Source organism: Somniosus microcephalus, chromosome 1 (genome assembly GCF_052327205.1).
Source record: "Somniosus microcephalus isolate GS21.2 chromosome 1, FLI_Smic_1.0, whole genome shotgun sequence".
NCBI classification, from domain to species: Eukaryota; Metazoa; Chordata; class Chondrichthyes; order Squaliformes; family Somniosidae; genus Somniosus; species Somniosus microcephalus.
The window spans coordinates 57,785,667-57,802,822 of record NC_140987.1 but is presented as its reverse complement, the minus strand read 5'-3'; the positions used below and the strand labels follow the sequence as shown (position 1 = coordinate 57,802,822).

At 41.0% G+C, this 17,156-nt stretch overlaps 1 protein-coding gene across 2 annotated transcripts in view; it reads right to left on the bottom strand.

Annotated features, from left to right (window-relative positions):
- Positions 1–16,878, bottom strand: part of pik3r1 (phosphoinositide-3-kinase, regulatory subunit 1 (alpha)) — a 108,000-nt gene extending 91,122 nt beyond the window's left edge. The window contains exons 1-2 of one of the 2 annotated variants that reach the window (XM_085981788.1): positions 16,495–16,878; positions 13,642–14,353 (exon numbers count right to left, since the gene is read on the bottom strand). In XM_085981788.1, coding sequence (XP_085837914.1) covers positions 13,642–13,972 — 331 coding nt within the window. In that variant the 5' untranslated portion in view covers positions 13,973–14,353; positions 16,495–16,878. The remainder of the gene's footprint in view (positions 1–13,641; positions 14,354–16,494) is intronic. The other variant, XM_085981797.1, reaches the window with a different exon arrangement.
- Positions 16,879–17,156: the final 278 nt, after the last annotated feature.

Here is a 17,156-nt window from a genome sequence, read left to right as displayed (position 1 = left end):
GGTTTGACTAGCAGGACTATTAAATTGGGAAGAATATCTTTTGGTTCCCACTACCCAAGAATACCATGCATTTTAAGATTGGTTAACATCTGTAAGATGGAGGAGATAAAGTGTAAATTATCCTTAATAAAAGTTTAAATTTCCTGCATTTACACCTAGTTTCAAATGTTCACTGGTTTTAACTTGACAGTGCTCTACTGTAGGATTGAGAAAGTCTCTTCACTCCAAAGGGCTGGTATAATCACCAAGTGGAGTAGTCATTCACAGTACATACAGAACAATAACCAATGTCATATTACATATTAAGGATTTAGCTTTGAGGAAGTGCTGTAGTTATTCAAACAACCAGCTACATAAACAACTGCGCACAGACATTTAGAAGCACATTTACAAGTTTCATGCAAGGTAACAAAAGTCTAGAGGTGGAACTGTTCTATCTCCAGAAGCTGCGGTTGTACCTGCAGTCCTTTTTTCCCTCCCCATCTTGACAGTAGGCCAGACAATTTGCACTATCAGCAAGGATTACTGCCTAAAGTAGAACTCATTACAGGAACAGACACTGAGGCCAGCTTGCCAAAAGGAATTTTCACTCTGCATACAGCTGGAATGGACGTGACAATATGGAAAACAAGTTCAACTTCATGCCTTACAGTAACCATGTCAACATTTCCTTCCATGTTTATTTTAAATTAAGTGTGAAGAATTTTTTTTATACTGCGATAACTTGTCAGACAGGTTTCATACCACCACCCACTCGTGGCCGCTGTACTCAAAATGCATTCAAAAACTCCAAATTTGAAATGCTGCAAGAGTAAAGCTCGAATAGCTTAGGTGATCAAACCCTGAAATTCAACTGCTGCCTAACAACACATTTACTCCTCATTTTTTTTGACAAGAATATTAATTGGTAGCTTCCAAAGGACACAGACGACAGGACAATATAAATAAGTGATATTAAGCTTGAAAGTATGAAGCATTAGAGAAGTGGTGGGTCAGAATTGGATCCACTTTTGTTCTCATCACAAGGTAATTACTGTTGAGGATCATTTGACCCATCTTAATTAGTCTATCCGGAAGCACCTCAATTCCCTCATTGCAACATCCAATTGTTTCTTATATAATTTCATTCTTTTTGCCTCCGCTATTCTATCGGGAGTCCATTACATAGGTTGATCACTTTTGGTGTGAAGAAAAATTTCCTGAGATATAGGTAGTTATAACTTGGGCTTCTGTGTAAAGAAATTTTCTGACAAAGAAGTTGGAGGGTTGGCAAACAGCAAAAAGGACTCTATAAACATCTTCAGAAAGACATACACAGAGGAATGGGAAGACAGGTAATATATAGAGAACTGAGAGGTTATGCATTTTGGGAGAAAAAGCAAGAAATTAGAGTTTAAACTCAATCTTCTTAGGCAGTCCCTCGGAACCGAGGATGACTTCCTTCCACACTAAAAAAGGAGTTCTCAGGTGACTGAAGAGTCCAATGCGGGACCTACAGTCTCTGTCACAGGTGGGGCAGACGGTGGTTGAAGGGGCAGGTGGGTGGGGTGCTTGGGTTGACGTGCGCTCCTTCCGCTATTTGCGCTTGGCTTCCGCTTGCTCCCGGCGAAGAGACTCGAAGTGTTCGGCGCCTTCCCGGATGCTTCTCCTCCACTCTGTGGTCTTGGGCCAGGGATTCCCAGGTGTCGGTGGGATTGTCGCACTTTTTCAAGGAGGCTTTGAGGGTGTCCTTGAAGCGTTTCCTCTGCCCACCAGGGGCGCTCTTGCCGTATCGGAGCTCCAAGTAGAGCGCTTGCTTTGGGAGTCTCGTATTGGGCATGCAGACGACGTGACCCGTTCATCGGAGCTGATCGAATGTGGTCAAAGCTTCGGTGCTGGCCTGAGCAAGAACACCGACGCTGGTGCGCCGATCCTGCCAATGGATTTGCAGGATCTTGCAGAGGCAGCGTTGGCGGTACCTCTCCAGTGCTTGAAAGACACTGAAGGATGTGCAGGAACAGAGAAACATAGGGATGCAAATACAAAATCCTTTGAAAGTATAAATGCAGCTAGATAAAAGTCATAAAGGCTTGTCGTGATTTCCATTTTATAAATAGGGGACCAAGTACAACAGCAAAGAGATTACAGCAACAGTTTACAAGTCAATGGTTAGGCAGCACTAAGTGTGAGCAGTTTTAGACAGAACATTTAAGCCATCGGCAGTGTACAACGTAAGTTCACCAAGATGAAAATCTATAACCATGGAGACTCAAGATACTGGACCAGAGAAGGCCAAGAGGAGATTTAATGGAGGTTTTTAGTTATGAAGCATTTTTAATAGGGAAAATAAGGAAGTTATACCTTTTAGTTGAGGCAAGGAGTCATTTTAAAATGGTCACTAAATGAGACACAAGGAGAAATATCTGCACAAAAAGTTGTAAGAACATGGAATATGTTGCCACAGGGAGTAGTTGAAGCAAAGGACACTGCATCTTTTAAGGGAAGAATGCGTAGGAGATACTTGGCTTTGTAAATAGGGGCATTGAATACAAAAACAAGGAAGTCATGCTAAACCTTTACAAATCACTGCTTAAGCCTCAGTAAGAGTGTACAATTCTGGGCACCACATTTTAGGAAGGAGGTCAAGGCCTTGGAGAGGGTACAGAAAAGGTTGACCAGGGGCATACCAGGGATGAGGGACTTCAGTTATGTTGAGAGATTGGAGAAGCTGGGGTTGTTCTTGGAATAGAGGAAGTTAAGGTGAGATGTAATAGAGGTATTCAAAATTAGGTGGTGTTTTGATAGAGCAAGTAGGGAGAAACAGTTTCCTCTGGCAAGTGGGTCATAGGTTGAAAATAATTGGCTAAAGATCTAGAGGGGAAGTGAGAAGAAACGCTTTCTAGAGGGTTATGAAGATCTAGAACGCACTACCTGAAGAGGGTGGTGGAAGCAGATTCCATAGGAACTTTCAAAAGGCAATTGGACGTGTACTTTGCAGGGTTATGGGGAAAAAGCTGGGTGTGGGACTAAATTGGACAGTTGTTTCAAAGAGCCGGCACAGGCACGACAGGTTGAATGGCCTCCTTCTGTGCTGCAAGATTCTATGATTCTAATGAACAATTAAAGCAAAAGATACAATGCTATGGGGAGAGGTCACCTCCTGCTCTACTGCAATTTTTTTATGGTTCTGTAGCAACTACATGTCATCTTTACTGTACCAGAATAGAATTATTGCATTTTTTTTTTTTTTTTTTATAAACTTGGTGCTCCGACCACATTCAGTAACCGTCTTACAACTACAGCTTACAATACCAACTACTGCCTGTAATCTTTGAAGCAATTGAAACTTGTGAAAGTGGATATTCAGCCAACCAGAAGTCATGCAAGTCTCCAAGGCAAGCTAACTATTTTACATTAAATGTATTTTAACAAAAACTTGTATTGTAGATTGGCTGACAATCACACAAACAGATTGATAGTCCGATTTTGTGCTATAAATGAATTATGCTCTCAACGTAACATGTGTCCAAACACTGAATTCAAGAGATGCCAATAAAAACCACAAGTGCTGCAGAGTTGTCTGTAACTCAAAGAAAGACTTGCATTTATACAGCGCCCTTCACGACCACCGGACGTCCCAAAGCGTTTTACAGCCAATGAAGAACTCCTGAAGTGGAGCGTTGCACAGCAGTAGATTTTATTAAATACTTTTACATTTTATTCCAAATCAACAAGATGTCAGACATAAAAGTTAGGCGGGAAAAGATTTAGCAACCCTTACACATTCAATCATTTGTGATGTAAAAAATACAAATTCTTTTCCTCTTTTATAATGTGGTCTACAAAGTAGGGATTTACATGTATTAAGTGAAATTTGCAGCCAAAGTACTGGGATGCCAACATTCTACCTATGAAAAAGTGATCAAATATGTACTTTATGCAGTAATGAAATGACAGGCATGAAATAACAGCACTTCAGCAATATTCAAACTGAATCACTATGTTCAAACTTGATGTCATTTGGTTGCTGGAATGACTCTTAGATTTCATTGAAACTAACAACAATCTTGGTAGTCTCCCAATCTGAAAGGGTTAAGATAGTAGACACACCAACATTTCAAACAAAAAATAAACAGAGCATTGTATACAAATATGTGAATGCTATTGGGAAGCACATCAACAATTCAAAATTGCATGTATAGACTAACTTCCCATCAAATGTAGGTGCAGTGTTTTAGTTGCAGCATTTCGATCCTATCTGGGGAGACTAAGACTTGCCCATGCCTGAAGCTGCGCATGGAGGAATGTTGCTTCCAGGCACAGATTCTTTAGACAAAGAAACTTAAATCAGTCAGTCAGTCAAAAAGCAGATGATCACTTTACAAATACACAAACTCTTCTCAAATTGAAATATCATTTTCTTCCCTTCAATATTAGGCAGGCTCCCACCAAAAACAAATGTGTCAAATAAAGCTAGACAAGCACTTCATTGGGAAAAGGATTGAAACTTAATACGCAATATAAAGAGACAATCATTTGGTGGTAAATTAGTGGATGCATGCAATGCTGAATTGATGAGCTGCCCAATAGCATTTGCATACAATGCTGTTAGTTATTTGTGGCAAATGATGGGAAGTGATGTTCCACAAGGATTAGTGCTGGGACCACTGTTGTTCACCATTTACATAAACAATTTGACTTGGAAAATAAGTGTCTTAATGGGGTGGAGAACAGAGGGATCTGGGATGGGGTGGGGTACAGATACAAAAATCACTAAAAGTAGCGCGACAGGTTAATAAGGCCATAAAAAAGGCAAACCAAACACTGGGTTCATTGCGAGAGGGATGGAATCGAAAAGCAAAGAATTTATGTTAAACATTTTATAGAACCTTGGTTAGACCATATTTGGAATACTGTGAACAGGTCTGTCCTACATATTATAAAGGATATAGAGGCACCAAAGGGGCAAAAAGATTTACTAGAATGATACCTGTACCAGGAGGTTATACCCATCAGGAAAGATTGAATAGGCTGGGGCTCGTCTCTAGAAAAGAGAAGACAACTGAGGGGTGACCTGATAGAGGTCTTTAAGATTATTAAAGGGTTCGATAGGGTAGACGATGTTTCCACTTGCAGGCAAAACCAGAACTGGGGGCCATAAATATAAGATAGGCACATATAAAAAGAGTAAAGGTGAGGCCGATTAGAGACCAAAATGGAAATCTTTTGAAGCCAGTGGGCACGACTGAGGTACTAAATGATTACTTTTAATCTGTGTTCATGAAAGAGGATGCTACCAAAGAGCTGGCATAGGAACGATGGGCCGAATGGCCTCCCTCTGTGCTGTATCGTTCTAACACTCTAAATTCAATAGGGAATTCAGGAGAAACATTTTTACCCAGAAAGTGGTTAGAATGTGGAGCTTACAATCACAAGGGGTAGTTGAGGCAAATAGCATAGATGCATTTAAGGGGAAGCTAGATAAGCACGAGGGAGAAAGGAATAGAAGGATATGCTGATGGGGTTAGGAGGAGGGTGGGAGGAGGCTCGTGTGGAACATAAACACGAGCATGAACCTGTTGGGCTAAATGGCCTGTTTCTGTGCTGCAAATACTTTGTAATCAGATACTCCTCAGAATACAAGAAGAACATAAGAAATAAGAGCAGCAGTAGGCCATACGGCCCCTCGAGCCTGCTCTGCCATTCAATAAGATCATGGCTGATCATCGACCTCGACTCCACTTTCCTGTCCGATCTCCATATCCCTCGATTCCAAAAATCTATATCTATCGCAGCCTTGAATATACTCAAAGACTCAGCATTCACAGCCCTCTGGGGCAGAGAATTCCAAAGATTCACACCCCTCTGAGTGAAGAGATTCCTCCTCATCTCAGTTTTAAATGGCCTATGATTTCTACGCTGCTGCAATCAAGAAAATATCTGTTTTTTTGCTCAATGTGGGCAGTGTTGACCAAGGCCACAGTTATTACCCATCTCTAGATCCTTCGACATGGTGTTGGTGGGCCTTCTCACTGAAGTGCTGCAGCTCTTGCATTGATGGCACTTCTATGATGGTGTTAGGTAAGGAATTCCAGGGTTCTGACTCAATGGTAATGAAGGAACGGTAGCATCTCTCCAAGTCAGGATGGTGTGTGACTTGGAGGAAAGTTGGAGATGATGTCTTGATTTTCTCAGCAATGTTCCCGTTAAGCTACATGGCTGCGCAGAAGTCTGGAGGTTCCACCCAGGCCGCTTACCGGCTTTACAATGGTAATAACTGCACATGCGCAAAAAATTGAATGGGCCGCACAGCCAGTTAAAGGGCCCACGCACCCCAAAAAAATTACAGGGAACATTGCTTCTCAGTGGTAGAGGTCACAGACTTGGAGATATTGTCAAAGTAAGTTTAGCAAGTTGCTGCAGTGCATAGATGAGATCATACTGCGGCCAGCATGCCAGAGGTGGATAGTTTAGTGGCAGGGGTCAAGCAAACTGCTTCACCCTGGACAGTACCGAACTTCCTTCCATGCTTCTAAGTAATATTGATTCATCGGTGAGAAGGGGAGGGGGCTAGGGTTAAATAGTGGAGATGAATGGGTTGTGTTCTGGAGTTTCCTTTCACAATGAGGGAGAAATTATATATAATTTTATTAGGAAATTTTATTTAAAAAGAGTTCACACAAGGTCAATGGAAACGGATCTGTCTGTTATTCCTTAATTTCTTATGCTGCTGGGTAGAAATTGCCAACACTTTCACCAGATCGAATAGTCAGAACATTACATTTTCTGGAGCCCATCATAGAATACAGCACAGGCGGCCATTCGGCCCATCGTGCCTGTGTCAGCTCTTTGAAAGAGCTCTCCAAATAGTTGTTGTACTCCGCTCTCTCTCCTATACTGCAATTCAATCCATACTCTGAAAATGTCCTGCTCTCAGCTACAAGAACACAAAAATACTTGGTGAAAGGGGCAGAGGGAGGAGCTCAATGAGAAAGAAATGGATTGGCACAGCAGCAACATCTGTTCTTGGGTTGGAGATTAGGAACACTGCTTGACTGCTCGGAGCATCCGCCCCATGGAGTAATTTTGCCTGGCAGTATATTAGATAATAGGGAGCAAAAGTGGAGGGAGGGGGAAGGACGACAAGGTGGTAAACTGTTCCATTCACCAGTAATAACTAATCAACCCAATTAGAAACAGAATACTGAACTTTTCAAGTGCTCAAAAGGTAGCAGGTGAATACGTTTGCATCGCCCAAGTAACACTTAGGCGAAGGGGATTTTCTGCAAATTATTTTACAATTCCGTTAACCAATGTTCCCTTTAAGCCGCGGAACCAGATCACCGGCTTTTAAATGGAATAAACTGCGCATGTGCGGTATTTTGAATGGGCCGCGCAGCCTAATGAAATGAACGGGAACATTGCTGTTAACCAGTCTCTCCACAAAAGTAATAACATTTATTACCTGAAAGGTTTCTATCTAAAAAGGCAGGTTTAAGGACTCTGTAGACCGACAATTGACTTCTTTAAACACATTTAGACACGTATAATGCAAGGTTTCTATTAAGCACAACATTACATACAATCATATTTAGATACTGCAAGTGTCCTTATATTTTGATTATAAGGAACACTGGACTACTTGTTACAGTGGCACTCAAAACAATGTTCACAGTAATTTCCCTCTCCCACCTTTTCCTTTTTTGAGACAAACTAAACTCTAAATTTATATTGCTGCTAATTTTTCTATAAAAACCCTCAGTCACTACTGAAGTACACAGATCAAAGAAAGAAAGCAGTATTTAAGAAGTCAAATTGCAAAAGTGAACATGCAGTCATATGGTAAGCTGAAACTGAGTGCAAGTCATCCTTCAAATCAAGCTATACATCTTTAATGTATTTCCTGTCGCCATGGCTGATCTTCAACCTCAACTCCACTTTCCTGCACCATCCCCATGTCCCTTGATTCCCCTAGAGTCCAAAAATCTATAACTCAGTCTTGAATATGCTCAATGACTCAGTATTCAAAGCCCTTTGGGGTAGGGAATTCCAAAGATTCACAACCCTGAGTGAAGAAATTCCTCCTCTTCAGTCTTAAATGGCCGACCCCTTATCCTGAGACTATGCTCCCTAGTTCTAGACTCTCCAGCCATGGGAAACAACCTCTCAGCATCTACCCGGTCAATCCCTCTCAGAATCTTATGTTTTAATGAGATCACCTCTCATTCTTCTAAACACCAGAGTGTGTAGGCCCAATCTACTCAATCTCTCTTCATAGGACAACTCTCATCCCAGGGATCAATCTAGTGAACCTTTGTTGCACGGCCTCCAAGGCAAGTATGTCCTTCCTCAGATGAGGAGACCAAAACTGTGCACAGTAATCACCAGAGCCCTGTACAATTGTAGTAAGACTTCCTTACTCTTGTACTCCAACCCCCTTGCAATAAAGGCCAACACACCATTTGCCTTCCTAATTGCTTGCGTACTCTACCTGCATGCGAACTTTGTGTTTCCTGTGCGAGGACACTTCGTGGTCCTACTCCCAACCCGATTTTACTTTTTTTTAATTATTAATCGCCTGTAGAATATTTTACTATCTTGTTTTATGTTCCTTGCTAATTTAATTTCATAGTTCCTCTTTGCCTTCATTTTTTTTTTTACTTCTCTCCTAGTCTTTGTATTCTCCCTTGTCATGTATGTCTCTTTCCTTACCCTCAATGTTTCCCTCATGTCTTTATTCATCCATAGTGTCTCGTTTAGTTCTTGGCTTTTTTTCAGCAGAATATTTTTTTCCTGGGCTCTGTTGAACACCATTTTAAATGTTTCCCAGTGCTGTTCTACAACATTGTTTACCAATATGGTCATCCATTTTATTCCCCCCCACCCACCCCACCCCAAGTTCTATTCTCAACCCCTCAAAATCTATGACCCTGGTCTTTGTCATGCTTATGTCCTTCTCAATTCTTATCCTAAACCATATCATATTATGTCATTATTGCCTCGAAGTTCCCCTACTTTTACTTCTCGTATCTGCTCTGGCTCATTCCCTATTACTAGATCCAGTAGCGAATCCTCCCTTGTTGGGCTTCTTACATACTGGGTTAGAAAGGAGTCCTGTAGACACTGTAGGAACTCCATTCCCTTATCCCCTTTACCTACCTCTTCTGGCCAATTAATTTTGGGGCAGGATATGGAGCAATTCTGCAACTATTCATTTTTTTGAATAGCCAACAAAATATAAAACAAAAAACATAAAATATTCAGCCAGTCAGGAAGCATCTGTGGAGAAAACAGGAGTTGACACTTCAAATGCAGACCCTTTGATAAATCACAACTAGGTTAAAATATGCTATAAATATGGGTTAACGTAGGGGAAAAAATCCTCAAGGCCAGATAATCTGGATTTGTCCAGAGTTAACAGTATTTCTGGGCATCCATACCGTGACTACAATGAGCATTTCTAGACTATTGCTCAAGTACAGGAAGATGCAGGTTAACTCAGCAACAAAGCTTTCTACTGAAAGCTAAGGGTCACTATCCAAAGTAATTTAAAAAACTCTGAATTGTACAAACCTAGGGACCAATTACTACACTTCAACATAAGTTTAAACACACAACGACAGACAACCTATTTCACTTGGTCATTTGAGTCTGATCCACAGGCACCTTCAAAGATGTCGTTAATGCAATTGAGGGGTTAATCTAGTCACAGTAGCTGTTGAATGATGCTGGAAGGCATGCCATAGCCATTATCCCTCACTGATAATCTAGCAGAGACTGGCCAAACTGGTTTTTGGAAGAATCTAGTGTTCCAGTTAGAAATACAGTAATTTAGAGTTGTGGTTAAATCCAGGCTCTAAGTTTACTTCTCTCAACTTCCAGCTCTTTATTGCTACAATTCCACTTTTAGCCAGAAAGACTGCGTTTTTTTTTAATGCACTCAATTGCCACTGATCACCTAAAGGGAGAAACATGGCTTTGAAGCAAGAACGCATAACCTTTTACTTTCCTCCCCTAGACTTGGTACACTCTCTTTGAAAAGACCAACAAGGGGAAAACTTGCTATAATATGAACTCAATCATCATTCTTCTACTTGAGTTACAAGACCAAAAAAAATTCAAATCAATGGAGTCAACTGTTACAGATTACCCAACACTGACTGCACTCAGCCAGTGTACATTAAACACTAAATATCAAGCAATTTACAGTACAAAATGTATAAACGCTCAGTCAGACCTTCATTCCTCTTAGTAACCAATCAGCAATAACAGGAGCCATTTGCCTGCTCTCCCATCTGCAGGCATCAAAACCCATAAAGATAAAAAAAACAAAAAAAGGGAGATGTTTACCTAATATTCCACCACAAAGATATGAGGAAAGTCCATGAATTGCACCCAAAACATGTACACAAATATTTATTTATAAAATATAATAGGAGATAGTGACTTCACATTACTGCCAAAAAGAGCACTGTGTCTTAATACAGAAAAAGATGAGGGTGGGGGAGGAACAGTTGAAAATGCAGTATATCTGGAATGTCATGGATATAGTACCTGTTCAGTCTAAAACTTAGTTCTCAGGATCCAAGTATTGTGCATGCTTAAGCAAAAAGTGTGCTCTATAATAAATGCCACAAAACTACAAGAGTCAAGATTGAGTATTCTATAACAGAGGGACCACTGTAATGGAGAATTTAATTTTTTTAAATATATAAATGTAGTGCACATGGCTCTTCCCGTCATAACTATAATAAAACTTATCCACCATTAAAAAGCAAACTGCTTTGCCAAATACTCCAGCTTGGCTGGATATTATGACTTAGCATGTAGACTATAAAGTATCAAACACAACATACCAACGGCTCGTATAGCAAATACACCCTACTCACATTATAAAGCTCTCATTCAGAACAATGTTTCAAAGCTACCGGACTTTAGCTTCTGAACTTTGCAATGTCATGGATCATGCAGTGAAGCATTTTATTGCAATATGCTAAAATGCCTGCCTCCCGAGGACCATGTTATGAAGAGGAGAAAGTTGACAAAAACGTTATAATACAAGCTGCAGGGAGAAGAAAGGAGAACATTTTTATCACTGTATGCAACTTCCATCCGTCTCCACAGGCAGTGCATTAATCACCAGAGGAACAAAGACAGACATTTTTCCCCTTTCTAATGTCAATCCTCATCATGCTCTGTGTGTACAAGTAGTCTAGAGTACAACTTACATTGCTGAATGGGATAGGTTTGTGAAGCCCCAGAGGAATGCTCAGCTACCAGGACATACTGATTCTGGACCAGGCCAGATAATAATACTCTCCTACAGTGTATAACCAGGGCTAGGATATTAAATGGTAAAACCAATCACCGAATCATTATCTAAAAACTGATTACCACTGCCTTATGTTTGAGACCAACAGCAAAACATGTAGTTTAAACCAAGCAAACTTAAGACTAATGTACAGAAGTACTCACAACTATCTTATTGCGGTACAATAGCAAAATACTGCAGATGCTGGAAATCTGAAATAACAGAAAATGCTGGAAGCACTCAGCAGGCCAGGCAGCATCAGTGGAGAGAGAAACAGAGTTAACGTTTCAGGTCTGGGACCCGTCATCAGAGCTGGAAAAGGTTCGAGATGTAACAGATTTTAAGCAGGTGCAGAGACAGGGAACGGGGAGGGGAGGGGAGGGATTGAAGGAACAGTCTATACTAGGGTAGGAGGCAGGAGTGGTTAAATGTTGCAAATGGGGATGGCAGAATCATCAACAGCTGCCTGAAAAATGGGGCAGGGGTTATAGTCTGAAATTGTTGAACTCAATGTTGAGTCCAGAAGGCTGTAAAGTGCCTAATCGAAAGAAAGTTTTATTGCGGCATTTTATTGAGCTTCACAATTAACTGCCAGATTGCCATCAGCTCAAGACCTTACTTAATGTCTCATTAACTATTTTCCTTGGGCCTTTACCATCCTAATGCTCATCATCAGCCTAGAATCCACACCAGTAAAGAATCTTATGACTTACTTTAAAAAAGTGGTTCTGAAGGCCACTTTTCCAGGTAACTAGGAGATTGAATATTAATATTTGATCAAGTTGCAGCATTGTTATGGCCATGTCAAAATATTATCTCACAAAATGGCAGTCTGGTAAGAGGCAACAATGCACGGTGGCATAGTGGTTAGCACTGTTGCCTCACAGCGCCAGGGACCCGGGTTCGAATCCGGCCTCGGGCAACTGTCTGTGTGGAGTTTGCACATTCTCCCAGTGTTTGCGTGGGTTTACTCCGGGTGCTCCGGTTTCCTCCCACAGTCCAAAGATGTGCAGGTTAGGTTGATTGGCTATGATAAATTGACCCTTAGTGTTAGGGGGATTAAATACGTGGGGTTACGGGGATAGGGTGGGATATGTGTCGGTGCAGGCTCGATGGGCCGAAATGGCCTCTATCTGCAGTGTGGGGTTTCTGTGATTTCTGTGAATGAATTATACTACTGGCAGCTCAAGATCAGTTAAGACCCTTTTAAAGCATTTAATATTTCAAAGCCATTTCCCCAAATAAACCTCAATATTAAAGCAATGACATTCAATAGCTGTTCTGAACACAATTGTAACTCTTTTTCCTTCACCATTAAGAATTACAAAGAACAAACTGCATTTATATAGCGCTTTATCACATCCTCGGGATGGCTTTGCAATTGATGAATTAGTTTTGAAGTGCAGTAGCCGTTGTTATACGGGCAAAAAATTGTATATGATTGAAAAATATGATTGGTGAGAATCCAAAAAAGGAAAACAATTCTGGATTTAATTTGACACTTTTACAACAGTATTTTTTTAATGCATAAACTTTGTACATATTCAAAATTGTTGGTGCAATCCACTTCATTTACACATATGCCTACTGTCTGCAGTTATATTCCTCAATTCTGTATATGTAGTGAGTAAACTCCACCAATGACTTAGCTAGTTGATCTCTGCCATGGGGCTGCACTAATTGGTCTCACTGTAGGAATGATCAGGAGGGAGATGGAGAAGACAAAAAATAATCAATGTCCCTGCTCCAGTTCGCTACTTAGTGACCTCTGGTTGAAAGCCTCCATGATGGTTGTCAAGAAAGTTAACGTTCAGATTCAGTTATGACACCGGTCACTGTAAAGCTTGAGTTAGGTCCAGGGGGGCTGCTAGTACCCATGTAACTGCAGAGAAGGCTCGAAAGGCCGTATGGCCTACACCTGCTCCTAATTCATATGTTCTGATGCACCCCAGCAGAACTCACCACCTTCAGGTGGGGACCAAAGAAAATTGAAAAATAAATCTACACAAGCAATTTTCTGTTACATGCAAGTTTTTTTTGGTCCACAGTCCCACAAATAACAATAATGGTAATTTTACATGAACCTGGAGATCAATGTGTAAATATTCTGCAAGCGAAAACACTGTTTAATATATACAAACGTGAGCCAGATTTTATAAATCAGCCAATATTAGCAGTGAATAATAATTCCTAAACTAAACTACTTCTGCAGTTTTCTATTGGATAAATACAAAAAATTAATCAGTGCAATTGTTCCTTTTAAAACCAAACATTGTACTCCTTAACTGATGCATGCTATGCTGCCACATTATTCCTGGATTCACATCCTGAATATAACTGAAAGGACTCACCTTGCTGGTCAGAATCTTCTGGTCTTAATGGATTTGGAGCCACAGGCAATGGTCTAGGAGGGCGCGGCTTGGGTGTCGGTGGCGAAATTTTCCTGAAACCGTGAAACTCTACGTAAGTTCCTGGAAAATCTCCCCTTTCCTGTGTTGTTTCGTTTATGCCAGTGAGCCAGCCAATCTCATCTGGTCTTGCCTCATCTCCCTCACTAAAACCCAAGGCTAACAGGGTATTTTTAGTGACAATCAGTACATCACCAGTATGTAAATCAATGTCTTCTTCTCGCTCCTTTTTGTACTCGTATAGAGCTCTATATTGATATCCATCGGCACTCATTTTCTCTGTTATAGACGCAAAACATACAAGCAGAAGAACTTTTGCCTTTTATATACACACACCAGGTGATAAATTTAAAAAAATTACAAATGAGTTTTTCAAGTGAAAATGAATTCACCCAATAAAGTATCTGCCAACTCTGGACAGTGACTTGCTTACAGCCAAAAAACTTTTGAACAGCTTTGTACCATTTCCTTCAAAAATATGCAATGATGCTCTTCAAAAATAAAACACACTGTGTTCTTCTTGATTGTGTCAGCACATTCTAAAAAAAGTACAATTCCACAGCTGAGCAGTTTGACGTATCTTTCTTGTGCTTCATCCACAAAATGTCCATCAGTCAACAACAAACTATTATTGGCCTCTGCGACCAGCTCTGACCTAAAAGGAAGGGAAAATATATATATTTTTTTTTTTTTTTTTAAAGCAATTTAAAAAGCAACATTGCTTACATAAAGGCTATTTGACAATAACTCACTTGCGACCCATGGCTGCTCTAAATCCAGTTATATTATAAATTCAAATTTGTTCCAAAAAAAAATGTAGATATTACAATTTACAACCTTACAAACCAGTTTAATACCAAGGTGCAACTTTATGTAAGTGGACCTTCTGAGGTTGGCCAGTTGTACAAAAAGGAACAAACTGGCATGGAGATATTGGCTAGCATATTCAGTGCAACAGGAACCAGCTGAAACCATTGCAAAACTACTTGGTATTGGCCTCGTATTACTACTGAGCTTGAAGTAATTCTAATGATTAGATTTTTGAGACAAACTGTGTAAAACCTTAGTGCAATATTATCTGTTTCCAAAGTTGAGTTTAACATTGGGTATTATTCCACCTTCAAACTGCAAATGTTGCACCTCTTGATAAAACATTGAGACAATTTTTTTTTTAATGTATAAAAAGCAGTTAAATGGGAATTCTAGACTTCTCTTGACCTGCCAGACAGAAATTTGATACAACCTCCAAAAAAAAGTTTGAGAAATGCCATTTTAACAGTACTGTAGTATGGTTTGATCATCCTTGCAAACAAGGAACAAACGAGAACAAGGTCAGCGTGTTAACAAAAAAATGCCTGTCGTGACAATCCACGAGTCAAACTGAAGGAATAATGGCAATCCAATACAGTACTATATATAATTAGCAGGTGGTAAACATCTGGAAAACTGGAGCTGGAGATGCCCGAGGACTACCAATTCATCAATGTCAGGTCACGGTGATGAAATGATGAAATCAAAAATCAAACTATTGATTTTTGTTTACTCAGCAATGGGATTAATGGTAAACTAGTGCAAATATTATATAAAGAAATTTCTCATCAATCTTACAACAAAAATAAATGTTATCACGGTCAAATCCTTAAAAAGGACCAATAGAGGGAAACTGCAACCTGGAAATGGAAGTTAGCAAGAAAGGCAAATGTCTCCCAGAGCGCTACAGCATGTGGATTTGATTACTCAGGGAAGCTCAAAAATTCAATGCACTGTACATTTCTGAAAAAAAGAAATGTCTCTTCAGATGTGGGGAGAGCTGCAAAAGGCTTTTTCCCCCCAAATCATGTTCATAATAAATGTAAACATCATTTTTAAATTGCAAAATGGAGTTTGATTTTCGTCAAATTAGTGCGAGTGCAAATATAGCAACATTGGAGTCAAATCTAAACCAACTGGAACGATTAAGTTTTAAAAGAAAACTTCAAATCTTCATGCTCACAACTCAGTAATCAAAAGCCTTTATGTTACGCAAAAAAAAAACCCCACCGGGTCGACAATCTATTTTCTGGTGGAAAAATAAGTTTTGTCAAAAAAAAAGCAAAAGCGGCCTGATGGTCAGAAGCGTACAGTAATTCGAAGCGCCGCAGAACAATCCATATGGACTGCATTAATATGATATACGTGGTCAGCATATATGTTCGCGGAAAGAGGCTTTAGGGTTTTTTTGGGTTACGATTATTACCAAAAAGAAACAAATCCTAAAAATATAATCCAATACGACTGTTGCATCGGAATACAAACAAACCAAAGAAATGCTGCTCAAGGACGGTTTTAGCTCCACGATCTGGGACAATGAGTGAAAAAAATATTAAACGGGATAACGAGGTGAATTAAATCGGGACAAGATAGAAAAAAAAAACTTTCTGCTCGCTTTGTATTCCCAGTCTCAGGAATGTGGGTGATTCCCTCCCCCAGAAGTTGTCCCCTTTCTCCTCCTCCCCAAGTAAATGGAAGAAACAGCTCATTAAATCTCTTGCTCCGGTCACTAGCCTACCCACCCCCGGTCCTTTAAACCAGGCCCCTCCGGCCAGACAAGCCGGGGCATAACAACAGCAGAACGGCCAGGCCGCACTGGGTGTAAAAAAAAAAATCCCATCAATCGGGGTGTCCACGGCTCCGAACAACCACCACCCTCCCCATCGCCGCCACGGCTACGCTCCGGCCGGCCGAGGCCCAAGCTGCACTCGGCGGGCTCCACAAACCGGTCCGCTTTTATATTGCTAAAAAGGACCTGCCGTTTACCTGTTGCCAACATGCCCGAGGCCCGAGCCCGCTCCTCGCTCTCTCTCTCCCCCCCCCCGCTCTGGCGCCAGCTCACACCCTCCGACTCGGCTGGTCGCGCGAGCTCCAGCCCGCGCCGCTCGACGCTCGCCAAACGCTGCGCGCGGCTCCTCCCAGGCTCCGCCAGTATTGTTCCACAGGCGGCCACGCCCCCTTCCGCTTCGCTCCTCGCCCATTGGTCCATTCCACTACCACAGCGGGGCCCCCATCGCCTGTCAATCACGGAGTCGAGTCTGGTGACCGGCTACTAAACTACCGCAGTTGCAATACTCGCTTCTTACGATTGCGGGATGTCCTGTTTCGCATTAAATGAAATTTTTGGAAACGCAGTTACGATTACTGCCCTGTATTTGTCTTGTGTAAGCCATTAGTATAAACCTCTGTTTAATTATCTGGTATTCCTTAATTTTCCTGCATTACAGCAGTGTCTACATTTCAAAAGTACTTCATTGGCTGTAAAGAGCATTGGGACGTCCGGTGGTCGTGAAAGGCGCTGCAGAAATGCACGTCTTTCAGTTCCCTCCCCCCTTACTGCTTGAGGTGCCTCTTGCAATTATGACACTTCTGGTGGAGAGTTCCCAAGCCTCTGCGGTGCTGCATTTTGACAACCACATTATATAGAC